The following is a 20,319-nucleotide window of genomic DNA, read 5'->3' on the forward strand; positions in this document are numbered from 1 at the left end:
CAGTGTGTTCTTTTCCTCCGGGCAGCTGGCTCCTCGTCCACCCGGTAGGCCGGCCCTCACCTACGTTGCCACCGACAGTGCCGGCCATGAACAGTGATCAGCGTCCCGGGTCCGGTTCCAGCTCAAGGCACAAACTGCTGGAGTGTCAGACACACCCAGATTGGCCCTCAGTTACCTCCCTGCCCCAGTCTGACCTGCCGGTGACTCTAGTCCCACGCGCTGGGTGGCTGACGTGAAGGGGCCTCACTGAAGCACCTGGCAGAGCCACTCCGTTGTCATGCCGACGGGGATCAGCTTTCTCAGCTCAGCGAGCGATTGAAGTCGGGGGCCTCTAAACTTCCATTTAAATTTAGTTCTGTGGCGTGGTTCAGCCCTGCCCTGCTGCATCGAGAGAGCTCGGGTCACATAACTTGGCACAGTCTGAGGGCTCAAACCTGGGGAGAAAGTCTCTATCGGTTAATGTCCCTTCCCTGACCTATATTGTCTTCCCCCAGCTGTGGGAATTGCTGACAGCGTTGTAATGTTCTAACACGTTCAAGGCAGTGCTGAGCTGCCTTGAGCCGCTGCAGTCCGCCTGGAGTCGGCACACCCCGCAGTGCTGATTTTTGGAATGGGATGTTCGGAACGGAGGCTGGTACAGGGTGGAGTGGTGGTCTCCAAGGGTCGGCGCTGGGGCCCCCTGCTACTTGTTTTTGCTACATGCTTTGATTTTGAAATATTGTGTAAAGTTTCAAAAGCGCTAACGACGCCAGTGGTGGGGAGGCGGCGAGTGCGGGTAATACTGCAACAGGACATAGATAGGCGAGCAGAGTGGCCGGAGAATTGTCAGATGGAGTTTAACACAGATGTTTTGGGTGACAGAAGCGAAGGGAGAGGCAATACGGACTCAATAGCACAATTCTACAGAGTGCACAATTCTACAGTGAGCATAAACAGAGGGACCTGGGGGTGCGTGTGCGTTGATCATTGAAGGTGGCAGGACACATTGGAAGAGTGGTTAGCAAAACATGTGGGATCTTAGGATTAATCAATATGGGTGTGCTGAGTGCAAAAGCAGGGACGCGATGTTGAACCTTTTATAAATGATGTGGCGAAGTCGGTGTTGGACTGGGGTGAGCATAGTAAGAAGTCTTACAGTACCAACGCCGGGCCGCACGTTGCCCACCACTGATCTAACTGAATGGTCCAACGTACTTTTGAGGGGCTGAATAGTCTCCTTCTGTTACTATGTATGTTTGATGTTTACTGTCCATCCCCCCCCACCTTGTCTTTTTCTCCAGCTCTTCTTCCACCTCTCCAGAGAGCGAGTTTTTACCGAGGATCGCGCGCGCTTTTACGGGGCTGAGATTGTGTCCGCTCTGGATTACCTCCACGATAAGAACGTGGTCTACAGAGATCTGAAGGTTGGTATTCGGCCACGCGCCGCGGCAGCTTCTGTTCGGCCAATATCCATTCTGCGCAAGCAATTGGGAGTGTCGATGAGGAGGTAGAGTGGGAAGGAAGCGAGGACAACTTATACCGTCCTGGTGAAAACTGCAGCAACCTCTCGGGTTTATATATAATCTTTATAATGTTTTTAAAAAACTCCTTCACAAGGGGCTGAAAAAACCCTGAGCAAGTGGAGAGATTAGGCGGGGTGGCCAAGTAGGGTGGGATAGGTTGTAGGAAATGGCATAAAGGAGGAGAGACCGGAGAGGTTCCGAATGGGAATGCTTGAGGTTAAGAGTTCCTGCAATAGTTGAATTCTGGTTTCCTTTCAGCTGGAAAACCTCATGCTGGACAAAGATGGGCATATCAAGATCACGGACTTCGGCCTCTGTAAAGAGGGAATAACCGATGGAGCCACCATGAAGACCTTCTGTGGAACCCCGGAGTACCTGGCACCCGAGGTTAGAACATTTCGTTAGAACATTAGGGGCTGGTTTAGCTCACTGGGCTAAATCGCTGGCTTTAAAAGCAGGCCAGCAGCACGGTTCAATTCCCGTACCTGCCTCCCCGGACAGGCGCCGGAATGTGGCGACTAGGGGCTTTTCACAGTAACTTCATTGAAGCCTACTCGTGACAACAATCGATTTTCATTTCATTTCATTTCCAACCTCCCATTTCCCTTCACCGACAAGCTTTGTGTGAAACTCAACAAAGCACGTCTCCGAATTGGAATTCGATTTATGAAAAGATCTTGGTTAATTTCTCGTCAATCAAGTGTTTGTTGCTCTCAACACTTTTTTTTTTTTCACCCCGCACACTTGTACTCTTTTTTTTTAAATTCGTACGGCTGCAGAACTGGTTATAGTTCGAGATTGAGGGGAACAATCCACTGCTGGTGCCGTGTGAGTGGTTGTGATGCCAACATGGACGGATGTCTCCGGGCGGATGTTCAGTATGTGGGTGGTGCTCTGACTTGGCTGCCGCAGTCACCACTTGAGCCGTTCTTCATGTTCCGCTTATGGAGCACGCGGCCACATCTTCCCCAGCCCGTGGCTAAGCAGTCGAGGGTCGCCCAGGTGTTCCTGGGACATCGCCGCTCGGGTCCCTTCCCGGTGTGTCATCGTCAGAGATCCCAATCCGCCATTGTTCTTTAAGGTTTTTCTTTCGTTCTTTTAAGGTTTTTTTTTGTTACGTTAGGGCATCATGAGCGGTACAGGCTTGGCGGGCTGAAGGGCCTGTTCCTGTGCCGTACTGTTCCTTGTTCTTTGCCACGACACAATTATCCTGGAAGACAGTCTCCCCTCCCCCGACCCCCAAACACACGATTATGATCGGCCTGTGGCTCGACAAGTCACACCACCTGAAAACGTGGCTTCTCTCCGAAGCTGCTGCCTCTTCAAGGCATGGAACTTGGGGGGAGGGGGGGGGGGGGGGGGGGCTGCTATCATTCGAGAGCAGACTGAAAGCCCCGCACCAGACCATGGAACATTCTTTGACCGCCTCTGACTTGGCTGTTGCCTGGTTGTAAATATTTTTGAATGTTTCCAGCTACCCCCTGCATGATTATATCTGCAATGCCGGGAGGTGCTGAGACCAGACAGACTAAGGTTCCCTTTACCTCAGTATTTTGGAATTCATGGCGGGAGGGGATGGGGTGAAGTTTCTTGTGTTTAAACGGGCATTACCCTGACCGCATCTCTTGTCCCACACCAGGTGTTGGAGGACAATGACTATGGCCGAGCGGTAGACTGGTGGGGCCTCGGCGTGGTGATGTACGAGATGATGTGCGGCCGGCTGCCCTTCTACAACCAGGACCACGAGAAGCTCTTCGAGCTGATCCTCATGGAAGAAATACGGTTCCCGCGCACCTTGTCCCCCGAAGCCAAATCCCTTCTCTCGGGGCTCTTGAAGAAAGACCCCAAACAGAGGTAAGAGTCGCAAAGTATTGTTGTGTCCCCCCCCCCCGGGTGACCGATTTGCTCATGCTGTCCCCACACCTCCTCTCACCCCCACGCCCATTTTGCGCAAAACTTAATTCTCAAAACCAGACCCGGAGCAACAATGCGTACAGCAGGAGCGACCAGAGGAACGATGGTCGGTATTATAATCATTCTGGCGTTGCACGATCCATTCTTTCCAGTGGGACTCGCTCACAAGAGTATTACTCTGGAATCTTTTTTTCTAATTTGTTTATGGGACGTGGGTGCCAGCATTTATTGCCCCATCCCTAATTGCCCTTGAGGGGGGGGGCACTTAAGAGTCAACCACATTGCTGCGTGGGTCTGGGGGTCACTTGCAGGCCAGGCCGGGTAAAAACAGCAGATTTCCTTCCCAAAAACATATTGGTGAACCAGGTGGGTTTTTACGACAATCGACCAGGTTTCACGGTCATCATTCGACTTTAAATTCTTATTGAATTCAAATTCCACCATCTGCCGTGGTGGGATTGGAACCCGGGTGCCCAGAGCATTACCCTGCATCTCTGGACTATTAGCCCAGTGACAATATCCAACAACTACGGTACATCCCGCCTTCAGTGCAGAAAGAGGCCATTCGGCCCATCCAAGTCTGCACGTACCCTCCTACCTAGCCCCAAGCTATCCCCGTAACCCAGTGACCTTATGTAACCTTTTGGACACGATCAGGGCAATTTAGCATGGCCAATCCACCTAATCTGCACATCCTTGGACTATGGGATGAAACCAGAGCACTTGGATAGCACGGGGAGTGGGGAGCAGGCCTAGATAGGGTGCTGTTTCAGAGTGTGCCAGTCCAGACTCTCTGGACTGAATGCACTCCCTCTGCACCGTAGAATTTTATGGGTACGGAGAGAAATGGGACAACGGTCCACATGGAGATAAGAGTTTGGATTTGGAATTAGATTAGCCATGATCTCATTGAATGGAAGAATAGGCTCTTTGATCTAATTGTCCTCAGCCTACTCCTGTCTTCGTGGTACCTGCTATCCAGATGTTGAGGCTTAGTACGCTCTTTTATTGCCAACGTAGCCAAATAAGTCTCCCTCCCATGGGTGGAGATCTGGTTATTGTGTTTGCAGGGCTACCGGACCTGGCCGCGGAGTAATTGGAACTGAGGCAATGCTGTGTGGCAGGCTGGGCAATCCAGTGGCCAAGTCCGATTCCACTGATCATTGACCAGCAATCTGACTGCTTGCTTCAAGCTGACCTTGGGGGGGCTAAAGTTCCTCCGACTTGGCTCTGGGGGAAGTTTGCAAGCCCGTGGCTCTGGTGCCCCTGCTCTGGGTACCACGAGAGATGTGAAGGGGGGCAGCTGACGAGGAAGCTGTCCCGGTAGCAAACCGTGTTTCCGGCGAGCCGCGACAGCAAGCTGCTGAAAATCACTCTCTGCCTGGCTCAGCAAAGAGGCTGTGCTGCTGCGTTGTCACCCGGCACACATCCTCTGCTTTGGCAAATGACACGTGTCACTCGCGATCCTGCTGCACAAGGGGATTGGAATCACTGTTTTCAGCCTCCCCTTTGCGGCTGGTTTGCTTACAAGCAGAAAGCTAACGGCACTCTTTGCGGAATCCCATTGGATAAGTGCTGGATGAATCACAGTCTATGAGCACGTTGTAAAAAGGTTATTGGTATTAATGTGGAAATGTTAGCGTTTCAGAGGAAAGAAGAATAAACTTCCATCCAATGCATCTTCTAGGTAGTTGCATGGTACGGCGGCAATGGAGTTGTTATCCAATAAATCTGCCTACAGCAAACCCAGACATGAGGAGAGGCCAGAAGGGGCAGGCCCATGAGAAAGGCGGCTTAAGCTAAGGGTTCTGAAATGGCCACGATTAGTGATGGAAAGCTGGTGGAGGGCGAGAGGAGCTTGCTGGGAGTCAGTATCATATTCACCTCTGCTCTCTTCCCCCAGGCTGGGTGGCAGTCCTGAAGATGCAAAGGAAGTCATGCAGCACAAATTCTTTGTCCCGGTTAACTGGCAGGACGTCATAGAGAGGCGGGTGAGTGAACCCAAGTGATGGATGAACTTCATTTATCGCTAGTTCGCAACGAGAGAGGCACAGGATGTGGCGAGCTGCTGTGGAATTGTCTGAAAAGGATCTCCCTCATCAGTTTGACCTTGTGTTGTATGCGTGTGTGTCTACGCCTGTGCGTGTGTGTCTACGCCTGTGCGTGTGTGTCTACGCCTGTGCGTGTGTGTCTACGCCTGTGCGTGTGTGTCTACGCCTGTGCGTGTGTGCCTACGCCTGTGCGTGTGCATATATACATACACACACACACGCAGATATATACACAAAGTCTGTGTGTGTGTATATGTCTGTGTGTGTGTATATGTCTGTGTGTGTGTATATGTCTGTGTGTGTGTATATGTCTGTGTGTGTGTATATGTCTGTGTGTGTGTATATGTCTGTGTGTGTGTATATGTCTGTGTGTGTGTATATGTCTGTGTGTATATGTATGTCTGTGTGTGTATGTATGTCTGTGTGTGTATGTATGTCTGTGTATATGTATGTCTGTGTGTGTATGTATGTCTGTGTGTGTATGTATGTCTGTGTGTGTATGTATGTCTGTGTGTCTGTGTGTGTATGTATGTCTGTGTCTGTGTGTGTGTGTATGTCTGTGTGTCTGTGTGTGTGTGTATGTCTGTCTGTGTGTGTGTATGTCTGTGTGTGTGTGTATGTCTGTGTGTATGTCTGTGTGTATGTCTGTGTGTATGTCTGTGTGTATGTCTGTCTGTGTGTGTGTGTGTCTATCTCTATGTGTGTGTGTGTGTCTATCTCTATGTGTGTGTGTGTGTCTATCTCTATGTGTGTGTGTGTGTGTCTATCTCTATGTGTGTGTGTGTGTCTATCTCTATGTGTGTGTGTCTATCTCTATGTGTGTGTGTGTGTCTATCTCTATGTGTGTGTGTGTGTCTATCTCTATGTGTGTGTGTGTCTATCTCTATGTGTGTGTGTGTCTATCTCTGTGTGTGTGTGTCTATCTCTATGTGTGTGTGTGTCTATCTCTATGTGTGTGTGTGTCTATCTCTATGTGTGTGTGTGTCTATCTCTATGTGTGTGTGTCTATGTCTGTGTGCGATTGCGGGTGCACGCCCATCTGTGTGCGCGCACGGGAGTGCACGCCCGTCTGTGTGCGCACACGGGAGTGCACGCCCGTCTGTGTGCGCACACGGGAGTGCACGCCCGTCTGTGTGCGCGTGCGCGGGAGTGCACGCCCGTCTGTGTGCGCGTGCACGGGAGTGCACGCCCGTCTGTGTGCGCGTGCACGGGAGTGCACGCCCGTCTGTGTGCGCGTGCACGGGAGTGCACGCCCGTCTGTGTGCGCGTGCACGGGAGTGCACGCCCGTCTGTGTGCACGGGAGTGCATGCCCGTCTGTGTGCGCATGCACGGGAGTGCACGCACGTCTGTGCGTGCGTACATCTGTGTGTGCACACACGGGTGCGTGTGTCTGTGTATGCGTGCGAACGTCCCTGGCAGCAGGTGGTTTGTGGGGCTACATGCAAAGCACACGCTACCTGAGGTGCGGCTGGCTGCCAGCATGGTGGAGTGGAGGGGGGGGGGGGGGGGGGGGGGGGGGGGGGGGGGGGGGGGGGGGGGGGGGGGGGGGGGGGGGGGGGGGGGGGGGGGGGGGGGGGGGGGGGGTGGGGGGGGGGGGGGGGGGGGGGGGGTTCCTAGGCTCGGCCTTTGTTCTAACCTTCTGCAGCCTTTAAACTCTCAGGGGTTTGGATGGTGCAGTGATTGTACTAATGCTGAGCTAATTCCTCTGCCCTCCATCCTCTTTCTGTTCAACAGCTTGTTCCCCCGTTCAAGCCCCAAGTGTCCTCTGAGACCGACACCCGCTATTTCGATGATGAATTCACAGCAGAGACGATAACAGTTACGCCCCCAGATAAATGTGAGTATTAAAACCCCATTACAGATCCGGGGCGAGCAGCCAGGCAGCGGAGAGCTCCCGGGCTCTAGCTGCTGTCACGGCCCGGAGCATTGCGGACCCGGACCGCAAGAAATATTCCCCCCACTTCGGCCGGCTCGCGTCCCGGACCTCCCCCCACACGTTGCCTCCAGCCCCAAATAATGCCCCCCCCCCCCTCCTAACTGTGGACTTGAGTCCTGAGCCGCCTTGCTGAGTTCCTGATAGGTGAGACCATGCGAGTCCCACGCTGGTCAGCTACGGAGAATCACGGGGGCTGGGTCTGAGGCCATGGATCGGCGTGCGGCGATCTCCTAGAGTGCGCCGATTTTTAAGCGTCGCCCTCGATTTTGTCGTCATTAGGGATTCTCTGCCTCGTCGCCGAACGTGATTTTGGCGCCTGGGATCAGGGAATCAGCCCAAGATGTCCTTGCAATATGCAAACTCTTTATATACATATACTCAGACACTAGAAGGATATAAAATTGAAAAGAAGGAGGTATTTGATATATTATCTGCATTTAAAGGTTGAGATGTATCCAAGGATACTGCAAGACGTGGGAGTGAAAATTACTGGCTATAATTTTTTCAGTCTTCCTTCGACTTACTTGGAGGGTGGTGCCAGAGGGCTGGACAATTGCAAACCTCGCACCTTGTTCAAAAATGGATGGAAACTTCTAGAAACGATAATTCAGGACAAATATGGGAAAGCAACCCGAGAAAGGAATGCCAGCGTTCTGGAGTCCCACGGCCTGATTCCCGCCTCCACGTCCCAGAAACACCTGCCAGGTGTGCGGTCAAAGATGTGGCTGTTGGATCGGGCCCATCAGCCGCGCTAGAACCCACCGAACTCACGACCAGTAACACGGAGTTTCTTAGGTGGGCAATCACACTCGTTAGTGTGTGATTCCCGGAGAAGAATAGTCGCTTGGGCAAATGTGGGTTAATGAAGGGAAGTCAACATGGATGTCTTGAGGAACAATCATGTTTAACTCATTTGCTGGAGCCTTTTAATTTTGTTTTCCAATTAAGGGGCAATTTAGCGTGGCCAGTCCACCAACCCAGCACATCTTTGGGCTTGGAAGGGCGGGGGGGGGGGGGGGGGGGGGGGGCGGTGAAACCTACGCAGACATGGTGAGAATATGCAAACTCCACACGGACAGTGACCCGGGGCAGGGATGGACCCTGGGTCCTCGGCGACGGGAGGCAGCAGTGCTAACCGCTGCGCCACCTGGAGTTTGTTTTTGAAGATCACCGAGAGGGTCGACGAGGGCAGTGTTGTTGATGTGGTGTACATGGCCTCCCAAAAGGCATTTTATCCAGTGCCACACAATAAACTTTTGAGCAAAAGTTATAGCTGAAATAGAATAAAATAACAACATGGCTACAGAATTAACTGAATGACAGAAAACAGAGAGTGGAGGTTAGTGGATGTTTCTTGGGCTGGAGGACGGTTGGTAGCGGAGCTCCCCAGGGGTCAGTGTTGGTTTTCCTGATGCACGTCAGCGACCTAGACCTTGGTGTTCAAGGCACTGTGACCCGTGGTGAGGACTGTGTAGAGCTTGGACAGGACAGAGACAAGTTGCTTTAATGGGCAGACAAGGGGCAGATGATGTTCAGTGCAGAGAAGAGAGATTTATTTTGGTAGGAAGAATATCGAGCGACAATACAAGATAAATGATACAACTCTAAAGGGGGATGCAAGAGCAGACTGATCTGCGCGCAAGTTATTAAAAGTGGCAGGGGAGGCCGGGAGTGCAGATTTTAAAAAATCTTACAATATCCGCTGGGCGAGTGAAGGACTTCCGGTGGCGGCACTTGGGGAGGAGGTTGGGCACTTGGGTACTCCGCCAGGACGCTTGTTATTTTGGTGGCTAGATTATACACAAAAAAGTAGGAGACCATTGAGGAAGTATGTGGGGAAAAAAGGAGGGAGCTCGGAAGTCTGCAGGCGGAAATCTTTGATTGACTTGGGTGTCGAGCATCAGTAATAATAATCGCTTATTGTCACAAGTCGGCTTCAATGAAGTTACTGTGAAAAGCCCCTAGTCGCCATATTCCGGCGCCTGTCCGGGGAGACTGGTACGGGAATTGAACCCACGCTGCTGGTCTTGTTCTGCATTAGAAGCCAGCTGTTTAGCCCACTGTGCTAAACCAGCCCCCGGAGCTGGTTAAACATCAGGAGGGAAGATCACGTGTCCGCCGGTTGCGGCCACCCCGATCACGGCTGACACTAGGTATTGGCTACTGAATTTTTTTTTAAATGTCAAGTGCCCAATTCCATTTTTTCCAATTAAGGGGCAATTTAGCGTGGCCAATCCACCTACCCTGCTCATCTTTTTGGATTGTGGGGGGTGAGACCCACGCAGACACTGGGAGAAAGTGCAAACTCCACACGGACAGTGACCCGGGGCCGGGATTCGAGCCCGGGTCCTCGGTGCCGTGAAGCAGCAGTGCCAACCACTGCGCCGCCGTGCCGCCCTATGGCTACTGAATTTGTCCAGCACTTCGTGGGGCAATGGAGAGCGATGTTTGAAACCCTCCGTAAATCGATTTGAGGAGGCGCTGGACCCTGTTCGAGAAAGGTTGGCGAGAACTTCGGAAGCGGTGATGGAGCATGTTGAAGGGGTTGGAGATGGCTCTGTCGAGGCCCGGAGAACAAATTGCCTCGCAGTAGCCCGATATCTCGTTAGTGGCAGAAAAAAAAAATCAGAGCCTGCGGGCAAAGCTGGATGACCTGGTGAATCGGTCAAGGAGACAAAAACTCAGTCGTGGGGTTACCGGAGGCTGTGACGGGCCCGAATCCTGCTGCGTATTTCTCGCCGATGTTCAGTAAGATGAAGGAGGAGGATGGACTGGCGTCCCCTCCGGAGCTGAACACTCCGGCCGAATGAGCCACCAAGAGCAGTTATTGTAAAATCCCACAGCTGTCCAGCACAACGAGCACGTCCTGGAGTGGGCCAATGATGTCCAAGCGGAGCTTGCGAGGAGGTGGGCGTCCTTCAATAAGACTAAAGCAGCATTGTGCAAGAGTGAGTGCGGTTTGGAGTGGTGTACCAGGCGAGGCTGAGGGTTACCTTCGAGTCAAAGGGCTGCTACTTTGTCACTTCAGAGGAGGCTGAGGCCTTTATTACAAAGCACAGACTGGAATCAAGTCAAATGGGCTCTGTGGGGACTTTAATGGTTGTTGAGGGGGAAGGGTTTGGGATTTTATTTGTATTCTGTATATATTTGTTCCTTTTGTAATGGGATGGGAGTGTTTTACATCCATAGATACATAGAAGGTAGGAGCAGGAGGAGGCCTTTTGGCACTTCGAGCCTGTTTCCGCCATTTATCACGATCATGGCTGATCATCCAACTCAATAGCATAAGCTGTATGTTTGGGGGGGGGGGGGGGAACAGTCCTGAGTAATATTGTTGACGGTAGTTTTTGTGGTGGGATTTTGATATTTGTAGGGGTGTTGAATTTTTGTTGTACTTTTTGCAGCTGGGAGGGTAGAGATGTTTCTTTCTCCTTTTTTTTTCTGTCGTGGGTGGGGGGGCATCGCTAGCAGTTAATTTTTATCTAGCGCACGGGAGGTGAGGTTGGGGTGTGATCTGTTGGACCTGTTTTTCGTGAGCCTAGCGTTTTTGTTTTGTTGGGGTTGGTTAGGACGGGGTGTTGTTCTTTGGTACGTAGCCACGTTTGGGAGGGGTCTGATTTGGGGGAGGGGTGGGGGGGACGGTTAGTTTTCTGATGGTGACTATGGGGTTTCTTTGCTTCACTTTATGGGTGGGTTTGGCATCTCGAGTAGGCCTTGGACCTACATCCTCTGGGCACAGATTTAAAGTACGCAGCAAAAGAAGCAATGGCGTGAGGAAATGCTTCTTTACACGGTGAGTGGTTAGGATCTGCAGTGTACTGCCTGAGAGTGTAGTGGAGGCAGGTACAATCGAGGCGTTCAAAAGGGAATGAGGGTGTTACCTGCTGCTTTAGTCTTATTGAAGGACGCCCACCTCCTTGCAAGCTCCGCTTGGACACCATTGGCCCACTCCATTACATGAGGATGAATGTGCAGGGTGGGCCACGACGGGGTGGGGGAAGAGGCTGAAGAATGGAACCAGGTGAGTTGCTCATTCAGAAAGACACGATGTGGGCCAAACAGCCACCTCCTGCCCTGTGATTCATAGAATTTACAGTGCAGAAGGAGGCCATTCAGCCCATCGAGTCTTCACCGGCCCTTGGAAAGAGCACCCTACTTAAGCCCACGCCTCCGCTTGAGTGTCCAGAAATATCCCCCCTCCCCCACTCCCTTAAATGTATTCATTCCAGCTTTTCCACTTTTCTCTTACCGTCACTTTTTTTTCTTTCCTTCCCCCTACAGTTGACAATTTGGACCTGATGGACAGTGATCAGAAAGCACACTTTCCCCAGTTCTCCTACTCGGCGAGTGTGCGAGAATAAACGCTGCGGATACACCAAAAAGAGCAAAAACCCACCCAGGACTTTCTCCGGCGAAGGCAATTCCACATCATCCCAAAACCTTTCCATCATCAGCCTTCAGCTGCCACCTCGGGAGTGCCAGGAAGCGCAGGTTCTGCTGAATGGAAATTCACCACCGGTCCACTTTCATTCTAGAAGTTGTTTTTTTAAAAAATATATGTGTACATAGTTGACAACAGCGTAACTTGCAGTGATTGTTCCACTGCTGCAAGAGCCACGGTTTGGGATGTTTGTGCATATTTTAAGGAGACATCTGTACAGCGAGGGTGGTCCCTGCCACTCACCCGATGCCACCCGCGCAGAGCGAGGTCGCAAGCTGCTGACATCGCTAGCTCCACCTCTCATTGCCATTCGAAAGTTTCGCCTTTTTTTTTCTTCCCCACACAAAAAAAAAAGAACAATTTCAAAATATCATCTTTATTATCGTTCCACTGGAACGCACACATGTGCACCATTCAGGCATTGGCAAACACACACACACACCACCGGGCATACTGACGTGCTCTTGCAGGCACACACGCACGTTAGTTGGAACGGATGCTAAGGTTCTGCACTACACTTGAGTGTTGCAGGGGCCGCACTGACGGCGAGGTGGGGGTGTGGGATTGTTGGGGGGGGGGGGGGGGTTTCGGAGGAGAGGGACCCTCGGCACTGCAGTTTAATTTCCATACCAGTGGAGGTTAACGATCAGACTCTGTGACATTTCTACCGTTTCGATTCTCTCATTGTTGCAGCCTGCAGCCAATGGTGTTTGCGGAACAGATAAGAGGGGGGCGGGCAAGTTCCTTACATTCTCCTCCGCTAACGTTGGCGGGCAGATGGATGACTGGACGGATTGTCTCTGGTGAATGTCCGGTTTGTGCTGTTGAACATTTCCATTAGATGTTGGGGAGTCAGACTAGCTTTTCCGCGCAACCCGCGCGTGTCTCGGACGTTTCAGTCAGTGAGTGAGCTACCCAGAGTAGAGGTCACTAGTTCAACACCCCCTGCTGAGATAAATAGAGGAGGGAAGAGACTGGCTAAGTTTTGGAGGAGAAAATACTCTCTTACCATAGCATCTCTGTCCTGGTGAGGCTGACAGGTGAACCTAATGCATTTTTGTGATCAGTTATGAAAATTTCTATATTTTGATGTGTATTCCTGCCGACCTGAACTTGATTGGTTTTCATCCAAATTTTTTTGAACAAGTCAGTGTTAACCTTCTGACAGTCATGAAATGCCTCGCGTACTGCTTGTAGGTTCTTGGGTGCCTGTTGGGTATCGGGAGGCGTGTTGGTATCACATATCCGTGGGCCCGTCCGCTCCAAGTACCAGCGGGTTAGGACGCCAACGGTTCTAAATGCTGTGGAGACCTGGTGACTGTCAGGTCTCCAGATTGGTCTCTGCCCATGTTGACTGAGTTGAGGGCGATGCAGTCATTCCCCCCCCCCCCCCCCCCCCCCTCGAGGTCCATTGTGCTGGTCAAGAATCACTCACATCACAGAATGCAAAGCCATCTATTCCGTACTGTACAACCAGCCTATACTGTAACTGTTACAGATTGCAGCTCTATGGTTGGGTTGAGCTCTACTGGTCCCTTCTGTAAGTCAGACGCCTACATCTATGGGGGCTGGTTTAGCTCAGTTGGCTGGACTTCCGGTTCGTGAAGCAGAGCGAGACCAACAGCGCGGGTTCAATTCCTCTACTGGCCGAGGTTATTCGCGAAGTCCCCGTCTTCTCAACCTTATCCCTCGCCTGAAATGTGGTGATCCTCGGGTTAAATCACCACCAGTCAGCTCTCCCCCTCAAAGGGGAAAGCAGCCTATGGTCATCTGGGACGATGGCGACTTTACCTTCACCTGGGCTCCCCTCCACCCCACCCCAAGATCGATTGTTTACCTTTACTACTAGCTAGTCACACTAGCTAGTGTGTGAGCCTGGATGTTACAATGGTGAACGCCTCCCTGGTTAACTGAATGGTACCAGGTCTCCTCCTGTTCCCTCCCACACATGTGCCTCTGTATCTCTCTCGGCCTCTCAAATCGTCCCAGAAGGCAGGCTCGTTCACGTGCCGGCATGTTATTCAAAAACTCAGATTGTTTTTGCAACCTTTAACCAATCGAAGCCACACCTTAACTTTGGCGTGCATGAACACTGCATGGCTCCCTCAGTCTGAGAATAAATATAGACTCCAGACTCCCCCGTAATGAGCTAAATGTTTTAATTTGAATCTGAGACCGGTTGGCAATGGACTAGACACGAGAGGTTTGCCAACCCATTGCCGCACTCCCTTGCTTAACCCCAGTGAGCCTTTAACTATTGAGACCAGTTTGTTCTTCACCCAAAAGCCAGTTGGCCTCTAACCTCGGCCAACTCACCTTGTAGAGTTTTCTCGTTAGAATGACCAGCTGCCTTCGTTCAAACCCCCCCACCCAAATGTAGATGAGCCCCAGCCATTGCCACATTCTTGTGCGACTAAGCCCAGTCCATCCTGATAATCCATGAAAATCCCTCCAAGAATTAGCTATGAAAGCCTCGATGCCTGCCTTATTAATGTCAGGAGAGCTTGTTAACCCCCGCCTTTGTCCCGATGCCTCCGACCTTCAGCTAAATTTAAGTCGGTGGCAACACTTCAACATAAATGGCCTCAAATTCCTGCCATGGTGACAGAGATCGCTTCCAGTTATATACATACTTTTTAAAAGTCTTGTTGCTTTGTAAGGACAGTTAGTAATCAGCATTATTGGCATTTGCACAGGCCCCCTGCCCCCACTGGTGTCTGCCAGTCGAAAGTGGAGTGTCTAGCCCCCACCTGGCAGATTTTTTACCAATGTCATTTCAGAAGTTTGGCTTTTTTTTTAGAAGAGAGGTTTATGTGTAAACAAGAGAGCCAGCCCTTCAGAGAGCATGATGAGGTGTTTGTTTACCACTGTGCAAAGGAACCCCGCAGCACCCTGGTTCAAGGCCGATCGCGATGAGCTCGGTGTCTTGCACGGTGTGGCAACTGTGGGCTAATTGACAGTCCCAGCCCGCGGCCGCTTTGGGTGCGCACGCGTGGCTACGCCCGAGGCGAGAGTCCGCTCTTCACGAGGAATTTGTGGTTATTCCGTGATCCAAGAGCTGGTTGGGACGATTTTGCAGACGGGCAAAGTTGTGGCTTGGCGGGTTGAGTCGGGCCCTCGTTGACCCTGCTGAACCGTCTTGCCACGGTCCAGATTCTCTCAACCATCCCAGAAAGGGGAATTCTTGGTCCCCGAAAATCGCACCCGGTTCCCAGTGCAAGTTGGGGTCGGATAACCGTTTGAAGGGCTTCGCTGCGTTGCTAAACATGGAAAACGTGTTTGCGTTTCTCAGGTGGAGAATTGGCTGTGGGCTGTACCTGGGAGTTTATTGGGGGGGGGGGTTGTGATTATGTGAAGATTAAACTAGCAGCTGGTTAGTAAAAGTGTGCGGATTGTTTAATGTTAATTTTGTTTGTTCTGTGTTAAGTATGGAACAATATTTATTGAAGGTACTGTAGTGACAGTGAGTCAAGTCAACAGTGTTAAAAGCAGATTTCATTGAAAAGGAATTGGTACATATTAACAGACTAATCAGATTTATGTGGATGGGCGGGGGGTTTTCTGGGTGGGGTGGGGAAATGCAGAAACCTCTGTCTGTCACTCATTCACTTCTGACAATGTGAAGAGCTGTGAGGGTTTTTTTTTGTTATATTGCGTCCCTAGCTTACAGATGTGTGAATTAGAATATGCAGAAACCTCTCCGAATCAAAGACAGGTGCCCAAGGAGAGATGCCCTCTCCAGAGATGGATTGATAACATGGGGGTGGGATGGCAGGCTTGGTGACGTGAACTCTTTTCCCCTCCCTCCCTGCCCTCCAGACTTTGACGTGTGATAATCACCTCCGGCTCTTAAGGACCAGACTTGTGCTCTGACTGAAAGAGTGGCCTCCTGGAGCGAAGAGGCCTGTTGCCCATCGAGCGCGGATCCCAGCTCTGTTCTGTACACAGGCTGTGCAACCCGGCGGCCCACGCCAGCGTAGGCCACAAGACCGAGGATGGCCCCACCAGTACTGTGCCAAGTCTGGAACTGAATGGGAGTCCGCACCGGATTGAGCGTGTCACTGGTGGCCGGATAAGCCAGGGAAGGCCCTGCTGGAAGGAGTGGGATTAAGTTAGAGATGCCTCCAATTCTGGGATCTATGCAGGAAAGGCATATTTATGATCTGGTGCTCACAAGTTGCCATTTTGCTATTGGCAATTTAATGGAAGTTGACATTTTTTTTTTTAAAGAGTCGTACAATGGTGATTCTGCAATGCTTTTCCATTGAGGAGCAAGGAATCCCAGCTCCGGGAAGCAATGGTTTTGTTTCCCTTTTTAATGCTGTCGTTTAAATTTGCTTTTTTGTTGTTTTTTTTTTTTGGAGCACTCTTAAGTTCATTAGTGATTTCTAACGTGGGACATTTACAGACTGAAACGGTGTGTCTGAAAACCCAGTGTGATTCCGAATTCTCCGACTGTGTAACTATGGTAATCCTGGCCCAGGAGGAATCTGCACGGCCAGTTAACGCGACGGAGAAGTACCGGTCCTTACTGGAACTTCAAAACAAACTCGAGATCGAATCACCGATGGCTTTGTTTCTGGGGGGGGGGGGGGGGGCCACACCGTGGCACACTGCCCCCACTCTTCCCTACCAACCCCTTATTTTTCAGTTGTCCTCATTGTCCTTTATCGCTGCTTCGCCCCAGGAAAACGCCATTCACGTGGGTGAGGAACGTTAGCGATTCTCGGCTCCCACCACCAACCAGACCTAGGGTGGGTGAGGGGCTACTCAACATGGTAAAATGCTCAGGTGGTGAGCTTCTGGTGGGCCTGCGGACTAAGGGTTAGGCTATGATTGCTGATATTACTTTTTAATTTCCTGGGCCTTACCCCTTTTCTTTGCCCCCCCCCCCCCCCCCCCCTCCCCTTGCCGCGTCCTCTTTGACCTAAAGGTGCCAAGGATGTTTATACCCGGGCGAGCCAAGCCTGGACCTTCCAGTTGATAGTTCAGAGCCCCATTTTGACTAAAGTTTCTCTCTCTCTCTCTCTCTCTTCCCCCCCCCCCCCCCTGACTTTTACAATGATAAAAGCCTGCAGTTCTTTAACTGCATTGATTGGGGAGGGCCCTGGTTAATGTCTCAGTCACCCACCCCCGCGTCTCCTTGCCCACCCTTCAATCCTAACACCGATCTGAGGACCACTTTTATATGAGGCCTTGATTGACGAAACGACCTTGTTTCTCTCTCGTGGGAGATAAAGAACGCAAATGCCTAAAACCCTCTTCTAAAGTGTCTCTCACTGAACACCTGGAGATTGGAAATGGCGTGAGTGGGCTGCTGCTTTGAGGGGGACAGAGAATTGACCACGTGTTGCCTTCCTGAGAACATTGCCAGAGTGCCTGGCACAGCTATGTAGATATTTGTGCTCCCAATATCACTGGTTAGCCCCCCCCCCCCCGTTTGCTTTGGGAAATATTCCAGCACCTGGTGCTTGTAGTAAAGGCTTATTTTCATTCACCCCGTGGATTCAAATCAGAATGAGCTGGAGTCTGACCAGGGCAGCATTAACACGTGGTTCTAACAGAGGCCAGCAGCACATTTGCTGGACCTGGTGCTGATTCACAATGGGCTGGCCTGTCACCTTGTTCGCAATCATTTTCTGGTGCTGTTCGCAAACTGCAAACTCTGCCAGTTGCTCCCACAGCCTGTCTTTGTTTTTGGTGGGGGGGGGGGGGCAGTGCTCGTCTGGGGCCCCCGTCTCCTTGCCCTCTTCTTCTGGTCTCCTCCCCCTTTTCCCCAAGGGGTAGGCAGGGGCGCTGCACTGATCCTGTACAAACCCACTTCCTATCATGATTGCTCCTCCCCAGTGACGATTAATCTGCACTTGGATGCAGTGTTGTCAATGGTAGCAAGGCTGCAGTGGTCAGATATCCCAGCACTTACCTGGCTTTTGGCTCTGCACTGGTTAATTTAGAAGCACTGGACAGAAAGTCAGTAAATGTCCTGGGATCCCTGCAACAAACCAGCTGAACACAGTTTGGTCTGCCTATGACTGAATTCACACCATATATGTTTTACCCCAACACACGTTTTTTGCTTTAAGTGCGCCAGACCAACTCTTTGCTTCTGTGTTCCTCTTCAGCTTCTCCACCCTTTGGCCCTGCCCAATTTGGAAGAATTTGTACAGGACCAGTGCAGCAGGGGAGGGGCGCGGGGAATGGCTGTCGAAGAATCAGCACAAGCCCCATGGTCCCTCGCATCTTCACTTTCCGTCACCGGGTCAGTGGCAGGTTTGTCTGACTACATCCCCAACCCTCGTCGTCACTCCCACCCCCCACAGCCCAATCCGTTCCTCTGTGCTTTCCACCCTTTGAGCTTCACTGGGGGGGGGGGGGCGTTCTGCTCCAGGCGACACCATTGGAATCATGAGTATGTAATTTTGAGCAAATGTGGATATGTAAAGTGTTTTTTTTTTCCCTGATTTAATTTTTTTAAAGATTTGTTTTGATGTGCTCACTGCCCGACCTCTGACTCTCTTACCTGCATATACTCTAGTTTCCTGTTTATTTTCTTTTTCCTCTAATGATGAAAAAGTGGCGCTGCTGTGTCCTGTTCTGTGTGAAGCTAATGTTATACTGAACGCAACTTGGTGAGATAGCTTGCAGGGAACAATATCCCGTATTTGTTAGCGCATCTTTGCTACGCTTTCAGAGGAAAGAAATTCTGATTATATGCCGACCGCATCTCGGGCAGAAAAAGAAGAGGAGATAAAGGTTTGAAGAGCCTGGAGTTTCTTTATTAGAACAGTGTCATTTTAATCTCTCCTTCTCTCTCCCCCCCCCCCCCAATCTTTTCTCTTTCCCTCCCCCCCCCCCCCCCCCCCCCCCCCCCCCCCCCCCCCCCCCCCCCCCCCCCCCCCCACACACACAGAAAATGTGTTTATTGGTAACACAGAAATGTGACCTTTTTCTGTTGGAGAGCTGTCTCCTGAACATGTTTCTCACTCAGGCAGCTCACCTTAAATTATGTTTAAAATGTATAAAAAAAACGACACTCAATGTAAAATTTGTCTGAATGCAATGATTTTTAAATAAAAAAAGTGAATTTTAGTGAAACCCTTCTCCCCAAATATCCTGTTTAATGGTAGTGTCCACGCAAGCCTGTCTGTGTCTGTTTGTTGTCTCTCTTCTCCCCCTCCCCTCCCTTGCCCCTCACTCTGTCCCTCTTTCCCCCTCTCTTCTACCTCTCTTTCCACCCCCTCTTTCCCCTTCTCTCCCCATCTTTCCCCCTCTCTCCCCCTCTTTCCTCGCCCCTCTCTTCCCCCGTCTCTTCTTTCCCCCCCCATCTCCTCCCCTCCCGTCTCCTCCCCCCCCCGTCTCTTCTTCCCCCCCCCCGTCTCTTCTTCCCCCCCCCATCTCTTCTTCCCCCCCCCGTCTCTTCTTCCCCCCCCCGTCTCTTCTTCCCCCCCCCGTCTCTTCTTCCCCCCCCGTCTCTTCTTCCCCCCCCGTCTCTTCTTCCCCCCCCCCGTCTCTTCTTCCCCCCCGTCTCTTCTTCCCCCCCCGTCTCTTCTTTCCCCCCCCTGTCTCTTCTTCCCCCCTGTCTCTTCTTCCCCCCCCTGTCTCTTCTTCCCCCCCCCCGTCTCTTCTTCCCCCCCCCCCGTCTTTCTTCCCCCCCCCCCCGTCTCTTCTCCCCCCCTCCCTCCTCTCTCCTCCCCTCCCCTCTCTCTCTCTCCCCGCCCCTCTCTCTGTCCCCTCTCTCTCTTCTCTCCGCCCCTCTCCCTCTCTCTCTCTTCTCCTCCTCCCTCTCTCCTCTCTCGACTCCCTCTCCCTCTCGACTCCCTCTCCCTCTCTCTCTCTCCGCCCTCTCCCTCTCTCTCTCTCCGCCCTCTCCCTCTCTCTCTCTCCGCCCTCTCTCTCTCGCTCCCTCTTTACCCCCTCTCTGTCTTTCTCTCTCTGCCCTCTCCCTCTCTCTCTCTCTCTCTCTCACCCCTTACCCATTGCAGCTCTCGGTGAACGCATCCCTATCTAGTTGGACGGAGACATGTTGCCATGGTGAATGGTGAGCTGGCTCCCCCACCAAAAAAAACCTGTGGGGGTGGGGAGGGGAAAATCAACAACACCGAGACAGGAATTTAGGAACCCCAAAATTGATGGAATCAGAGTTATTAATTTATTTTATTCGTTCTTGGGATGTGGGCGTCACTGGATGGGCCGGGCTGTGTTGCTCATCCCTGGGGGCATTTAATCCACATTGCTACTGATCCGGAGCCACATGTAGGCCAGACCAGGTAAGGACGACCAATTTCGCTCTCTAAAGGTCATTGATGAACCAGGTGGGTTTTTACCACAATCTTTTAATTCCAGATTTTTATTGAATTTGAATTTCACCATCTGCCGTGGTGGGATTTGAACTTGGGTCCTCAGAGCATTACCCTGGGTCTCTAGATTATTAGTCCAGTGACAATACCACTACACCCCCCCCACCCCCTCCCTCC

General features: G+C 51.6%; 1 protein-coding gene across 3 annotated transcripts in view; it reads left to right on the top strand.

The window, feature by feature from the left end:
* The window catches only part of LOC119958024 (RAC-beta serine/threonine-protein kinase), a 111,338-nt gene extending 99,133 nt beyond the window's left edge, over positions 1–12,205 (top strand). For all 3 annotated transcript variants that reach the window (XM_038786288.1, XM_038786287.1, XM_038786289.1), the window contains 6 exons: positions 1,281–1,403; positions 1,761–1,889; positions 3,142–3,356; positions 5,320–5,407; positions 7,203–7,305; positions 11,686–12,205. In XM_038786288.1, the coding sequence (XP_038642216.1) occupies positions 1,281–1,403; positions 1,761–1,889; positions 3,142–3,356; positions 5,320–5,407; positions 7,203–7,305; positions 11,686–11,765 (738 nt within the window). In that variant the 3' untranslated portion in view covers positions 11,766–12,205. The remainder of the gene's footprint in view (positions 1–1,280; positions 1,404–1,760; positions 1,890–3,141; positions 3,357–5,319; positions 5,408–7,202; positions 7,306–11,685) is intronic.
* The last annotated feature ends 8,114 nt before the right edge of the window (positions 12,206–20,319 follow it).

This window comes from Scyliorhinus canicula, chromosome 27, assembly GCF_902713615.1.
Source record: "Scyliorhinus canicula chromosome 27, sScyCan1.1, whole genome shotgun sequence".
Lineage (NCBI taxonomy): Eukaryota > Metazoa > Chordata > Chondrichthyes > Carcharhiniformes > Scyliorhinidae > Scyliorhinus > Scyliorhinus canicula.